The following is a 14,663-nucleotide window of genomic DNA, read 5'->3' as shown; positions in this document are numbered from 1 at the left end:
TTTTTTTTTTTGGTCAGTGGGACCAACAGTTTTCTTGTTTTCTCAGTTTTCTTTTACATAATAAAGGTTTATTATTGCTATTATATAAATGTGAAGTAATTACTTCTGAATTAATTATATTCAAAGGGAAAAAAACAGTGAACTTTTTTCTGGTGTTTAAATGTTTTTATAATTCACGGGTCAAAAATGACCCAAAAGACAATCTTTGTACCCTAGTGGTGTACAGCCCACATGGAAACATAAACAAAAATAAAGTGTGACTTTTTCTAATGATGGGGTCCCTTTAGGAAAAGGAAAAAGATAGTTTAAGGTATTTCTTCTACAGCTAAACATGGTGGTGGCTCACTTTTGACCCGCAGGACAACAGGAGGGTTTTAAACAGATGCAGCGACTTTTTGTATGGAAGCTGAATGAAGATATATAAATGTAAAGGCTGTATGTAAAAGTGTTAAAAACTGAAATGTGGCAAAACACAACAACCTTTTACTAAGATTCTGAGAATGGAAGGAAAATCAAAGTGTGAAGCATGATTGATTTTTATTTCCTTTGAGCGTAAACAACACATCAGTTCACAGGATTCATCTGAAAAGTCCAGAGACTTTTCCCCTCGATTCCAAAAAGGAACAAATTACAGTACAAAAACAGAGATTTCTGCCCTAAATAAGCTAAATAATCATGATACGGGTGTGGTGAAGAGGTTGTAGTGTAAACTGTGACGAGGCTAAAAAAAGAAGCCAAATTAAAGTCCGGCCGATGGTCCCCGACAGGCTTCCCCTCCTGCAGCAGATCTGCATCATCCAGCTGGAACAGCTCAAAGTCAAGGCTCAGGCATGTGTAACATATTCCACCAGTTTTACAAGGATCCAGGGAATGTACTTAACTTAGGATTATAACATCTTACTAATGCTTCAGACTGTTTGATTTGGCCTCAGAGACCAGCTTTAAGCTGCTGATCACAGAAAGAAATCAGAGAGAAAAGCCTGACACGCATAACAGGGATAAAAAGGGATTTCTGATGCCGTTTCTCCTAAAATCAGACTGAGAATCACAAAAAAAAAGATGATCGTGTGAAGCCATTAACAGCAGCCGGCAGGTGAGTTATAGGGGAGCATCAGAAAGTCTGAAATGAGGCATTAGTGACTAAATTTCAGATCTTTTTTTTCAGAGAAAGTAAGCGATCGCGCCATAATTTATGTGTCGTCCTTCTGCTGGAAAGGTTGTGCTGGAGAGGACTGAGGCCTGCAGGAAGGTGACAACTGGAGTTCACTTTGCACGAGCAGCAGGAGACCAAACTGTGGGAGTTAAAAACAAACATCAGCTGATCGTTGTGCAGGAATTAAATGCAATATTAAACCCACGTGCTGCAAAATAAATTCATTTCAAAGTTTTTTTCCTGTTTTTCAGGGTCAAACCTTTTAAGTCAGTAAAAGTAATAAAACTATAGATTTCACACGGATCATAAACATGAATCAATGAGTTCAAGCAGCAGGAAAAAGTGGACTTTAACACTTTTATCAGCAGACGGGCTCATCAGCTGATCGTTGTGGAGGAATTAAATGTAATATTAACCCATTGAGGCCGGGAAAGCATTGCCGCATTTCTACCTTTAAAGCCGGAGGCGCTGTTGTGTTATTCTACCTTTAAGGCCGGGAAAGCGTACACGTCTTTTTTCATGTATAAGGTTGTTTTGCACCAATTATTGACCTCTGCGGCAATTAAATGCATTATAATGGACACGTGAGAGTGTCGTCATATTCCTCGTGTCATTGTTTTTAAGTTAAGTTACATCGAAAAAAAAAAAAAAAAAAGTTAAGTTATATCGAACCAAGCATGGAGGACTTTCAGTGGGAAGACATGTCAGACGGTTGTGAGGAGTTTCTTGGCTTTGATGCTGATGAATGTGCTGACCCAATTGATGGAGATTTATGGCGAGCACATATGTTTGAGGATGATTTTGAAGGGTTTGAATGTGAGTGGAAGACTGACAATTACCACCGTAATCGAGGGAGATATTTCAACTGCACACCAGGGGTGAAAGTGGATTTACCTGCAGATGCCACACTGTTGCAGGCATTTAATCATATTTTTACTGAGGAGCTTTGGGCGCATCTCGTTTCTGAGACGAACAGATACAGTGAGCAGGTACTTCAGACTCCAGCTCGAGCAAAGATGGTGAGGTGGTCACACGCAACTGTGCCGGAGATGGAAACGTTTATTGGAATGTGTATGGGCATGGGGCTCCTTGTGCTGCCAGTACGAAGAGATTAAAATAAATGCGATAAAATAAATAGATAAATAAATAATTTAAATATAAAATTAAATTTTATTTTATTACTGTTTTCTAATTGAAAATAGCGCTGTTCCTGCACTTTACTTTTTACATTTTCTATTTTCGTGAAGGTGTATGTAAATAAACTCAATTTCCAAAGAAAGCCACAGACGTACGCTCTCAAATACTTTTTGAATTTTGTTTCTATCTGCTACAGAGGCTGAGAAATCAATCATTTAGTAGGCGTTGACACAATTGCTGAATTTCCAGAAAAACTTCAGGTTTTAGGGGGTCTTTCTGAAATCGCCCATAGGTTTTACAGGCATTCTTTTCCAGGCCTTTTAGGCCTAAATGGGTTAAACCCACGTCTGATGTGCAAAATAAGTTCATTTCATTCCAACCTTGTATCAAATTCAAAGTTTTTTTCCTGTTTTTCATGGTCAAACCGTTCAGGTCAGTAAAAGTAATAAAACTAGATTTCACACGGATCATAAACATGAATCAATGAGTTGAAGCAGCAGGAAAAAGTGGACTTTAACACTTTTATCAGCAGGCGGGCGGTCGGTCACCTGTTGCACAGGAAGCGGATTCCTTCACTTGGTGCCGTTGTATTTCACCTCTTTTCCACACTTCTTCAGCGTCTCCATCAGAAGCTCCACATCTTTGTCGGACTCGATCCAAACCAGTTTGTTGGGCAGGTCGATCTCAAACTTCACATCTGAGAGCAGAGAGAGCAAAAGATTCTGCTTCTGGTTCCACCAAATAAACACTTTTTCCTCAGAAACGTTCGAGGGGTTTTTATCTCAGAAATGTATTGATGTCACAGCTGGGAAAGCTGAATGTTTTGAACAAAAAACAGAAGTGATACTTGGCCTCCACAAATTTAATGACTCAGTAAAACAAGAAGGCACACGAGCATCGGGTGACACGCCGGCTGACTCATCACTCGGAGCCGGAAAGTCACGGGGTGGCTGTGATGCAAGCTGCCTTTAGACGTTAAAAATCCTCCTTCTTCTTCTTCTTCTTCTTCTTCTTCTTTAGCAGAAACACTCGACAGGATTCATTCATGAGATGAAAGCTGAACGTGTTTAAAACACTCCGTTACAGAAAGATTCCAGCCCCAAATTAAATATGTGATTAATCTGGGGCAGCTTCTCAGAAAATATAAACATTAAAGGGATAGTTCGCCTCTTTTGACATGAAGCTGTATGACATCCCATATCAGCATTTTCTTAAGAAGATGTTCATAAAAGATGTTGCTGATATGGGATGTTATACAGCTTCATGTCAAAAGAATGTGTGGTGGAAATGAGACGAGAATTTTACTGAAAAGTGTTCATCTTTGGGTTTGGTAGCAGATGGTTGCAGAGCAGCAGACTCACACATGTGGAACATCATCTCACCCCAACCCTTTGACTCTTACACAGAGCCCCACTCTGACCCTGATGTGTCCCTTTGGGTAAAATCCCCGGCTGAAAGCATCTAATGTGTCAGGCTACGGCTACACGAAAAGGTTTTTCACTGTAAACGATACTTTTTCTTATCGTTTGGCTGTCGCGGCCACACGGAGCCGGCGTTCCCACTACCCCAAAACGATAGTTTTTGAGAACGGGTTCCAGAGTGGGAAGATCTGAGAACGGCGTCGTTTCGTTTCCATAGTTACAGCTAAAACGGATTCGTTTACACCTGCGTCACAGCCACATGGCTAACGCCAGTGACGTATACACATACATCAGTGACCAGAACAAGTGTAACCGGTGGGGGAGGCTTACAGCGCACCTAGAGGTGTGGCGTGTGTACTGCATCGTTTTGATCGTTTCCATCTGGACACAGAAGCTTCCCCGTGTGGTCGCAATAATTTTCGTACCCCTTTTCATTACATTACATTACACTTAGCTTTTTATCCAAAGCGACTTACAGCTATTTAGATACAGGGTATTGGTTACAGCCCCTGGAGCAATGTGGGGTTAGGTGCCTTGCTCAAGGGCACTTCAGCCATGGATAGAGGTGTAGGGAGAGGTAATGGCGGGATTTGAACTTGCAACCCTCTGATCTTAAGACCACCTCCCTAACCACTAGGCCACGGCTGCCTTTTTCAAAAAAACCCTCGTTTCGTTTTCGTGTAGCCGTAGCCTGTGTCAGTCTCTCACCTCCCAGCTTGTTCAGGACTCTGGTAACGGCTCCTGAGCATCCTTCACACGTCATGGCCACTTCAAACTCGTGCTTCTGTGACAGATTTGATTCACTTTAGTAAAAAATCTCATATTTATGATGAGCTGGTTTAAAATTACTGAAGTACATGCAGCTTACAATAAGATCAGTCGTGATGAAGATGACATTCAATGTTAGTTATTAGCATTATCTCCAGTTATCTTACAGAAACTCTGTAAAATACTAAATGATGCATTTAACACCAAAGTCAAACCGTCTGCAGATACGGCCATCTTTGGAGTGTTGGTTGATGAGCACATGCTACCCATTGACAAGATGAACGCGTTTGCCTGGGCATCTTTGGCAGCCCGTAGAAATATAGTTTTCCATTGGAAATCCCCTGAACCACCCAAAGTGTCTGTCTGGCTCACTGAATTAATGTTTTTCTTGAAATTAGAGAAAATTAAATACTTTTCTCGAGGCTCAACAAGACAATTTCACAAGATGTGGGACCCTCTAATTGAGTACTTTAAAAATCTCAAGACCCTTCCATAAGCGTATGGAGCCCTGAGATATATATTTGATCTTGCTTAACTATTGACATGTACTTGAATATGTAATGCCCCCATGGTCTGTCATTATTATTATTATTTTTATTATTATTATTGTTTATCTATTTATTTATCTCAATTTTCTCATCACTGTATGGACACTTTAATTCTTACTGGCATTACTACTATCATTATTACTGTTTTCCCTTTATTTATTTATTTAATTTATTGCATTGTTAATTTATTTAACTTTGCTCTTTATGCTTATATGTGTTTTTTTTTCCCTTTACAGCAGTATATGGGTGTTGTGGGTGGGTGGGGTCTGTTTGTTAAAAAGAAAACAAAACCAATTCAAGATATTGTATTTAAATTAATCTTACTTTGTGCTTTCTTGAATAAAAAATATACTTAAAAAACAAACAAAAAAACTCTTTCACCGGTATAACTTAGCTGTAACAAATTAGCTGCTAAATTAATTTCTATTAATTAAATCAAACCGTATAACAGATTAGGTTTGCTGCTACATGGCGTCCTTTATCCGGTGGGAACAATGAAGAGTATTATCATAAATGAGCAAGTTTAAAGGTTAGCTTACAGGCTAGCTTACAGGCTACTGCAAAACTAAACGCTACGTGAAGTAACAACGCACTAAAATTAATCACAAATGAAAAAAACATTCTGCGACAACTTACGGTCATGCTTGTAGTGACTTGTTGCAACCAGGTGACTGAACCAGTGGTGGACTTTTGCCTTTGAACGACGTGTAATTCTTGCAAGTTGCTTCCCAGGCTAGCAAGTTGCTGCAAAAAATGTTGACTACCTGCTCCGCTGGCAGCTGCTAAGCTAGCGTCCGTCCCAGACTCAACCGGATTTCCGGTTTCATCAAAGTCCCCGGAAATACTTTTATTTTAAAAGATTAAAATGCGTTAATACAGTATACAGAAAAAGAAAGAGAGAGAGAGAGATAGAGAGAGAGAGAGAGAGAGAAAATAAAGTGTGTAACAAAACTCAAATCAGAAAAACAAATATATTCCCTGTCACTTCCGCTTTATAATTTTGTCAAGATGTTTTTTTTTTAACTGAAAAAAGTCCAAAATGTCAAGTCATGTCACATCTTTAAGAAGTCTTATATATAAAGTCAATTTGCCTTTAATTATTTAATCAAGTTTTTCAAGAATTCCTCCATAAACAACCCGAAAACACCAATTTCTCTACAATCTGACCATCCGGGTGAGCAAATCAAGCGCCCCCGGACTCACATTTTTCTCCAAAATAAAAGCTTTTCCTGAAGTAAAACCGATGGTGTCTCTCCTTAAAATTTGACCATTGAAAATGCACTAATTTCAACACGCTGAAACGTATTAAAACATCAAAGTTAACTGTCGTGTGTTTTGACGCCATTTCACTCATTTCCATTTTTCACTGGAATAGTTGTGTAAATGATTTATGCTGGGATAAAATTTGGTCTCTTCCTCAAAAATTATTTGTGCTTAATAAGGTTAAAGAAGTGTCATTCAAAATTATTCATAGATGTTACCCGGTTAAATCATTCTTTATCAAATTCAATTTTGTTGATCTCGATCTGAAGTGTGCCTTTTGCGACACTCATACTGAGACCATTATTCATCTGTGTTGGGAATGTGAATATACCCGTAAGCTGTGGCAAGATATTTGTATTTGTATATTCGTTTATTTTAGATAATATTAAGCTCCTTCTGCAAAATGTCATTTTTGTTTTTTATAAAGAGTGATGCTCCCGCTGAAAAATAATTATATTTTTTAATTAATCTCATTTAATTCTTGCTAAGTATTACATCCACAAATGTAAATTTGCCAAAGTGAAACCCAAATTTTGTGCTTTCATGATAGAACTCCAGATGTATTTCAAGTCAATTTCCTCCTCTAATAACAAGAAAGCTATCAAAACTATTAGTCTTGAAATCTTTAACTCAGTGTAATCCTCATTGTTCATGTCCTCTGGTATATTCTCTCTCTCTCTCTCTTCATTTATTATTTAAACTACTTATGTATGTATTTATTTTGGTATGCTTATTTGTTCTTCATTTATTATTAATGATACTTGTCATGTTTTTGCACTGTATTTGTATCTTCTAAAGCAAAATAAAGTTGTATTTAATTTTTTTTTCTTTAATAAATAAATAAATAGAAAAACAACAGGCACCGACACAACGTTCTTCTTCTTTTTTTTTCTTCCTTAATTTAACTGTTGGGAACGTGTGAAGTCTGTCTCTATGGCAACGACGCAGCGTAGTGGCACGGGGCGCGACCCACGTCTTCGGCTCGGTCACGTGACCACACCGCTTGGGCTCTGACCGTGGAGCCGCCCGCGTCTTGTTCCGCTCTCAATCTGTGCCGCGTCGCCGCGCCGCCGCACCGCACTCCACTTGATATGACAGCGATACGAAAATAAGAGGTCTGCGGCGAGGACAGCCCGATAAAAAACCAGCCCCGGAGAATAGAAGAGAGGAGAGGAGAGTAAAGGAGAGGAGAGGACGGACTCCTAACGGCATCTCGGAGGTAGGCTGGTGCTCCGGCGGGCCGAGCTGCGGGTGTTTTTGGTGTTTTTACCCACAAAGATGGCATCGGAGCCCGCAGCTAGCGGCTAACTGAGCTAGCTGTGGCGGCTCCGCGGTGCCCGTGAAACACAATAACTGGGCGTTTAACTGCCCCCTTGTTGATGATTTTTTATGAAGATAACTGATCTAAAGCGGGTAGATGTGAGGCTCCTTCCTGTCGGCGGCTTTTCACGCGCGCTGTTTTTCAGCCTTTTTTTTTTTTTTTTTAGCCCGGCAGCATCAATCACAAGCCGGGTAGATGGTGTCGTTAGCCGGCCGAAGACAACCAGAAATATCCCTCTGTCCCGACCAAAGATTACCGGTAGTTATTATTATTATTATTAATGCGATTAACCGTGTTGATCTGATTGGTCTTGCAGGGTGTCTGCGTGCGTGCGCGCGTGCTGGGTGTGTGCGCGTGCTGGGTGTGTGCTGTCATGAAAGGACAAACACTTGTATACATGTATAAAGTACTAGCGATTCAGACTTGAGTAGAAGTACAAGTACTCTATCAAAAAAGTAGAAGTGCTCTTTAAGCACCGTACTTAAGTGGAAGTACTAAAGTATTAAACATGTTTTGTACTTAAGTATTGCAAGTAGTTTATTTTTAAAATTACTACTCAAGTACTGAAAGTAAAAGTAAAAGTATTGTGTAGTGTAGTTATTAAAGAAATCAGTCGAAAGTTTGAAAATCAAATTGTTTATATCAGGGTTCTTCAACGTTTTCAGGGCCTAGTGCCGTGTATAAACATAGCTGCTCTGTTATTGTACATTCAATACTAAGCTATTCAAATAATACACAGGTTAATATATTCATGTTTTTATTTTAAACATGTGCAAGGTGGCTGTGCCATTTATAAACAAACATCTTGCATACAACACTGAGCTATTCAAATAATCCACAGATTTTAACTTTAAACATGCATGTAGATGGGACAATGAATCCTCAAACCATCTGTGGGTGGCACACGTTTGCACACAATTTGTGAGAAAAAACTGTTTAAAAAAAATAAATAAATAAATAAATAAATGTTAAAAATCGTCTAATCAACCAAAGATTTCGCGACCCACCCTTCAGTAGTGAAGTAGTTCTACTTCGTTACTATACATCTCTGGAAATGGTTAACATTTCCTTTTGCTTTGGAAAATAAGGATTATTTACCATAAATCTGCCATTTATTTCTCATTTATTCAGTTGTTCAGTTGCAGCTAATAACAGTTTGCAGTCACTTGTCAGGTGAAATGCAGATGATTTACAGGCTCCAGCCTCTTAAATGGGATGATTTGTTGCGTTTTATCTGAAAAGTAAGAGAGATTTACAGTATGTGGTGAACTAGTGTAGCAGCTTTTTACTCTGTGTTTCGTTGTGTTTATCACTGAAGAAGACAAACTTTCCTTTTTATTTCTGGTGGGGAATTAAGACAGTCAGTCCCGGTTTCCTCTCACACACACACACATCTGAAAACTGTGAAATGAAAGTCTAGGTTAGCTAACGACATGCAGCACGAGCCATTTTATAAACAAAAAAAAGACAAAAATACAGTCAACATTTATGAAAAAGAACGTGCTCAACCGTTTGGGAGCTATATGTTTATTAAATACAACTTAAAACACACCTTAGTGATAAAATTAAAGTAATTAATACTTCTTTTGTGTGTTGTGTGAAGAGTTTTTTATATGGAATCACGCTACACCTTAACTCTGTTTACACCAGCTCTGCGGTGAGATTAAAAACGTGTATCAAACTGTGACGAGACAGATAAAGCGTGCAGAACAAACAGATTTATTCTAAAGGAGTTAGGACTCTGGCCTTTCATGATTTTGCATGTTCTCGTCAGTGGTGGAATGTAACGGAGTATTTTTACTTCGTTACTGTACATAAGTAAATTTTTCCGTATTTGTACTTTACTTAAGTAAAAATAATAATGCATACTTTCGACTTTTACTCCATTACATTTTGCAGCTATTATCTATACTTTCTACTCCACTACATTTCTACAATATGTGTTGTTACTCGTTACATTTTATAAATGCAGTTTCGCCATAACGTTGCCTTCACAGGGTGGCCGCGGGTCCTTAAAAAGTCTTAAAAAGTCGTAAATCAATTTTCCTGAAAATAAGACCTTAAAAAGTATTAAATTGTCTTAAATTCAGATTGCATGAGTCTTAAATATTTGTGTATTTTTCTTTTTGCTCTAAAGGAACAGTATTTATTTATTTTTTGAATATATTTACCTGATTTTATAAGCATTTGTTCATGGGACTTAAATGTTCTGAAAATATTGTAATAAATTTAATTTAGGACAGTGATGACACTTTTGTGATCTTTTCGCATGACACACATTTAGCCGATGTTCTTAAACTCAACCGTCATTTTACCATACTGTCAGTGTGTTTACTTGGTGTTTCCATCGTACGTTTGGTCTTAAATTTCATTTAGAAGTGGTATTAAAAGGTCTTAAAAAGTCTTAAATTTAACTTGTTTATACCTGAATACACCCTGCTACACAAAAATATGTTTAAACCAATCAGGTGGCTCTGTCAGCTTCAATGTTGCTTATATTTTTTACTAACAGTGACTTCTGTAGAGGCTTAAGTATTACCAGTAGCTACACCTGCATTCTTCATCAAAATGGCCTAAACATTGAAAGACAACCAATAGCGCGAGTACTTTTACTTTTAATACTTAAAGTAAATTTAAAAGTCAGTACTTATGACTTTTACTTAAGTATATATTTTGCTGGGTATTTATACTTTTACTTAAGTACTACACTTCAGTACTTCCTCCACCACTGGTTCTGGTCAGTAAGTAATCAGCATGTGCCGCTGCTCTGCAGCAGAAGGATTCTGCTAACTTCTCAGAGTTTCTAAGCGCTCACCGGCTCAGTTTCGACTTGTCGAAAAAACAGCCGAGTGGCTCATAATTTCGGCGTGTGAGTAACGCTGCTGAACATCAGCTCGTCAGGAGAAGTGTTTCCAGTTGTTTTACTCTTTCAGTTCAGAACAGAAACAACAGATCGGGTTTGTGAAGCAGCAGAAAGAGAAAGAGTTTCGTTGAATGAAAGTGACGCATTTATTCTCCAGACTTCCCTGTTTTCACATCCTCCTGGAAAGGCTTCACACGTGAGCGAGGAGGCAGCAGATTATAAAGATGTCGCGTTTGAAGCACTCTTACATAACGACCGGAGCTTAGTGGCCCCGGAGCCTTTTCTCAAAGGGCGACAGAGAGCTGAGGAAACTCTGAAGGGTTTCATTAGACAGGAAGAGTTTTCAGTCTGTGGTGGTCAGTGTCGTGCAAGGTGAGGATTTCTTGTCCTGGTGTCAAGTCATTTGTGAAATATTCCACCTTCGTGAGCAGCTGCATTCCCAAGAAGATGTGCTCATCTCAGCTGTATTATAATAAATAATGATTAACATCTTCTTTTGCTATGAAAATAAGGATTATTTACCATACATCTGCCATTTATTTCTCATTTATTCAGTTGTTTAATCTATAAAGTGATGGAAGATCGTGAGAAATGATTAACATTTCCTTTTGCTTTGGAAAATAAGGATTATTTCCCATAAATCTGCCATTTATTTCTCATTTATTCAGTTGTTTAATCTATAAAGTGATGGAAGATGGTGAGAAATTATTAACATTTCCTTTTGCTTTGGAAAATAAGGATTATTTCCCATAAATCTGCCATTTAGTTCTAATTTTTCTCGGTTTTAAGTCCTGGACTGAAAGTGAGTTTACTCGTGAAGATGCTACTAAAACGACCTCGATGGCACCTAGAAACTGCCTCTCTGCTGTCTGTATTCAGTTCAGAAATGTCTGGTTAACAGAGCTATTTTACACCATTTTAACCACTTTTATCTAGAAGGAAGCTGTCGAAGCTAAAGGATGACGATGAGCAGGTTGATTCAGAGAGTTTGTTTCTCCAGAAGTTCAAATGAATTCTAAAAGCATCGTGGTTTCTCTGTGGAAATGAGATGATTTCCCTTTTAGTTTCAGAGTTCTGGGTCCTGTAACGGATGCAGATGAACGCTCCTCTTCGTGTCTTTTATCATACAGACGTTTGAATTAAGAACAGATTCTCACAGCTCTGTATCAGGCTGGGGCCCAACTCACTGTCCCGGACTCGCACTACCGTGAGAATTCTCCGAGACGCTTCTGTATCTCGCCTGGTTGTTAACTATCAGTTAATAAGGCAAGAATACAGCACAGGGGTTCAGTTTGCACCCCCTGATGTGTGAGCTGAACTCCACTCACAGCAGAAAGAGCCTTTTAAACGGCTTTTTAGCCTTTTTATCAGGAGAATCGAGCTGAAAGCGCTTTAATTCTTGTTTGTCAGACAGTAATTTTCCTCACTTTTCCTTCCCTGTGGAGTCGGTGGTCATCTCTAAGGGAGCGCCTCTCTTCCTTTTCCCCAGTTGGAAGCTGTCGATGCCGGACTCGGCGTCCACCCTTCACCAGGATCTGTGAGGCTGGGAGAGACGCCACCCGGCCGTGAGAACCCTCGGACCCTCGGACCCGCCATAATGACCTCCAGCGACGTGGACAACAGAGCCGACGGTAGGAAAATAAATCAAAGACGCTCTTTTTCTGCTGGTGTTGGATCACAAGCGTAAAGATGAGCTATTCAGTGAGGATAAAGCGGGTCGGTACCGGCCGACAGATCACATGTGATGGCCTCCGAGTTCTGTTTGTTCTCCTCACAACATTTAATCCAACTTTCATCTCTTTGGTGAAGATTTGTTGTGATTTTCTGTTGCTTTAAGCTGTGTCTGCGTCTCTTCTTTAGCATCGCACACCGGGCTTTAAAGCTTGATGTCAGTACTGGCTGTGCAGACTCAGTTTCATTTCAGAGCCGAGGTAGGGCTGGGCGATTTGGCCTAAAATAATCAAATCAAAGCAAATCAAATTTATTTATATAGCACATTTCATGTACAAAACAGTTCAAAGTGCTTCACATAAAATAAAAGCATTGCAGCAGGGAGTGGAAGAAGCATTAAAATACATAAAAGAACATAAAGAGAAACAAATAAAATTATTAAAAGAATATAAAGAGAAACAAATAAAGTAGTTTAAATTAATTAAAAGAATATAAAGAGAAACAAATAAAGTAATTTAAATGAATTTAAAAACCAGCAACAGTCCAGATAAGTTCAAAGATAGCGTGCAGATTTCATGCATAGACACATGAGAACAGAAATGTTTTTAACCTGGATTTAAAAATGTCTCCATTTGGTGAAAGTTTAATCTCCACTGGCAGTTTGTTCCACTTGTTTGCAGCATAACAGCTAAATGCTGCTTCTCCATGTTTAGTCTGGACTCTGGACTGGACCAGCTGACCTGAGTCCTTGGATCTCAGAGCTCTGCTGGCTTTATATTCTCTGAACATATCACAGATGGATTCTGGGCCTAAACATAAAAAAAAATCTCGATTTTTATTTATTTATTTATTATTATTATTTATATATATATATATATATATATATATTTTTTTTTTTTATATAACTAATGGACGATTTTCGATTTAAACCTCGATTTTTTTTTTCTGTTTTTTTTCTGTTTTTCTCTAAACAAACCAGACCAAGGCAAAACTTAAATACATATTTTCTTTATTGACACAATTGAGATTACATAATGACAAATGAGATTACCAAGTAGTCTAGGTCTATGTGAACAAATCAGTTCAAGAATAAAAAAAAACAAAAAATGAATTAAAAACAGCACCAGTTGGCTGTCATTAATGTGCAAAAATTTCAAACTGAAAAAAAAAAATCTCTTGTAGGCCATCCCTGAAAGTCAAATCAAATCAAATCAAATTTATTTGTAGCACATTTCATGTACAAACAGTTCAAAGTGCTTTACATAAAATAAAAGCATTGCAGCAGGGAGTGCAAGAAGCATTAAAAATACATAAAAGAATATAAAGAGAAACAAATAAAATCATTTAAATGAATTTAAAATCAGGCAATAATAATAATAATAATAAACGATGTTTTGCAGCTGCTCTGCGACTGTAGCTCTTGTTTTGTTATATATATAGATATATATATATATATCTATATATATATGTATTGTACCCGAACCACTGCCATACAACTGAAGTGGAACCATTTTTAGGAAGTAGTTCTTCTTCATCTCTGTTTGTTGACATTTTTATTGCACGCTACGTCTGTCGGTGTGATCGTATTTTAGGCAAAGTGAGAGAGGAGGCTACTACGGAGTCTAGAAATGTTTTTAAATCGCAATTTTTCGGTTCAACCATTTCTAAAAAACGTAGGAAAATAAAATTGCGGCTTAATATTTAAGCCTAAGCTGAGGCCTGGTTCCTCCTGCTGATGGATGTGTTCACATCTGCTCTGAATGTGTTTGTGGTGTGAGCGTTCAGGGTAAAAATCAGGCTGGTTTCCTTCAGTGTGGACAACAGTACGGACCTTTCAGAGATGATTAAATGCACGTTGGATTATGTAAGAATACTTTCCCCCTCATGATGAACAATTACAGCAAAGAACTGAGATCCGGTGTTTGCAGTCAGCTGCTTTACAGAAGAGAGCAATCTCTGAATTAAGCTATTAAGCTGAGATCTGGTGACTTTTCTTTTTATTGCTTCCTCTGTGGATATCAGACCAGCTTTCTGTTCCATCACCATTAAAACCAGAGGTGGGTGGTAACCAGTTACATTTACTGGAGTAAGTTTTGAAAGATTATACTTCTGGGAGTAGTTTTAAATCTCTATACTTTTTACTTTTCCTTGAGTAGATGTGTGCAGCAGAAACTGTCCTCTTACTCCGCTACATTAGGCTACAATGAGCTGGTTACTTTTCTTCTTACCTGAAAGCATGTTTACCTTACAAAGAGTGAGAAACAGCAGCTACATTATGTGTCTTCTGTGTCAACCAAAACAAACGCACATTTCAGCAGAAACTCAACATCTAACCTTAGAAAACATGTAGCGGTTTTCCCCCATGGATAGGTGAATGTTTGTTTTTTAAGTTACATATGGGTTACATATGTTTTACACATTACTTTTACTTGAGTACAACTTTTGTCTCTGTCACATGACCCCTGGATCCCGTTGCTTATGGCGATTAAAGCCACTTCTCCGTCAGATGGAAAACAGG

At 38.3% G+C, this 14,663-nt stretch overlaps 2 protein-coding genes across 3 annotated transcripts in view; one reads left to right on the top strand and one right to left on the bottom strand.

The window, feature by feature from the left end:
* Positions 1 to 520: 520 nt before the first annotated feature.
* atox1 (antioxidant 1 copper chaperone) overlaps positions 521 to 14,663 on the bottom strand; it is a 72,412-nt gene continuing 58,269 nt past the window's right edge. Inside the window, exons 2-5 of the mRNA XM_075482017.1 lie at positions 5,664 to 5,753; positions 4,420 to 4,495; positions 2,839 to 2,987; positions 521 to 1,292 (exon numbers count right to left, since the gene is read on the bottom strand). Of these exons, the coding sequence (XP_075338132.1) occupies positions 2,863 to 2,987; positions 4,420 to 4,495; positions 5,664 to 5,669 (207 nt within the window). The 5' untranslated portion in view covers positions 5,670 to 5,753 and the 3' untranslated portion in view covers positions 521 to 1,292; positions 2,839 to 2,862. The remainder of the gene's footprint in view (positions 1,293 to 2,838; positions 2,988 to 4,419; positions 4,496 to 5,663; positions 5,754 to 14,663) is intronic.
* Positions 7,277 to 14,663, top strand: part of slc36a1 (solute carrier family 36 member 1) — a 54,407-nt gene continuing 47,020 nt past the window's right edge. Inside the window, exons 1-2 of one of the 2 annotated variants that reach the window (XM_075482015.1) lie at positions 7,277 to 7,509; positions 11,964 to 12,105. In XM_075482015.1, coding sequence (XP_075338130.1) covers positions 12,072 to 12,105 — 34 coding nt within the window. In that variant the 5' untranslated portion in view covers positions 7,277 to 7,509; positions 11,964 to 12,071. Of the gene's footprint in view, positions 7,510 to 7,762; positions 7,870 to 11,963; positions 12,106 to 14,663 lie in introns of those variants that run through there. The other variant, XM_075482014.1, reaches the window with a different exon arrangement.

This window comes from Odontesthes bonariensis, chromosome 13 (genome assembly GCF_027942865.1).
Source record: "Odontesthes bonariensis isolate fOdoBon6 chromosome 13, fOdoBon6.hap1, whole genome shotgun sequence".
Classification (NCBI taxonomy): domain Eukaryota; kingdom Metazoa; phylum Chordata; class Actinopteri; order Atheriniformes; family Atherinopsidae; genus Odontesthes; species Odontesthes bonariensis.
The sequence above is the reverse complement of the archived record's forward strand: the minus strand, read 5'-3'. Positions and strand labels throughout refer to the sequence as shown.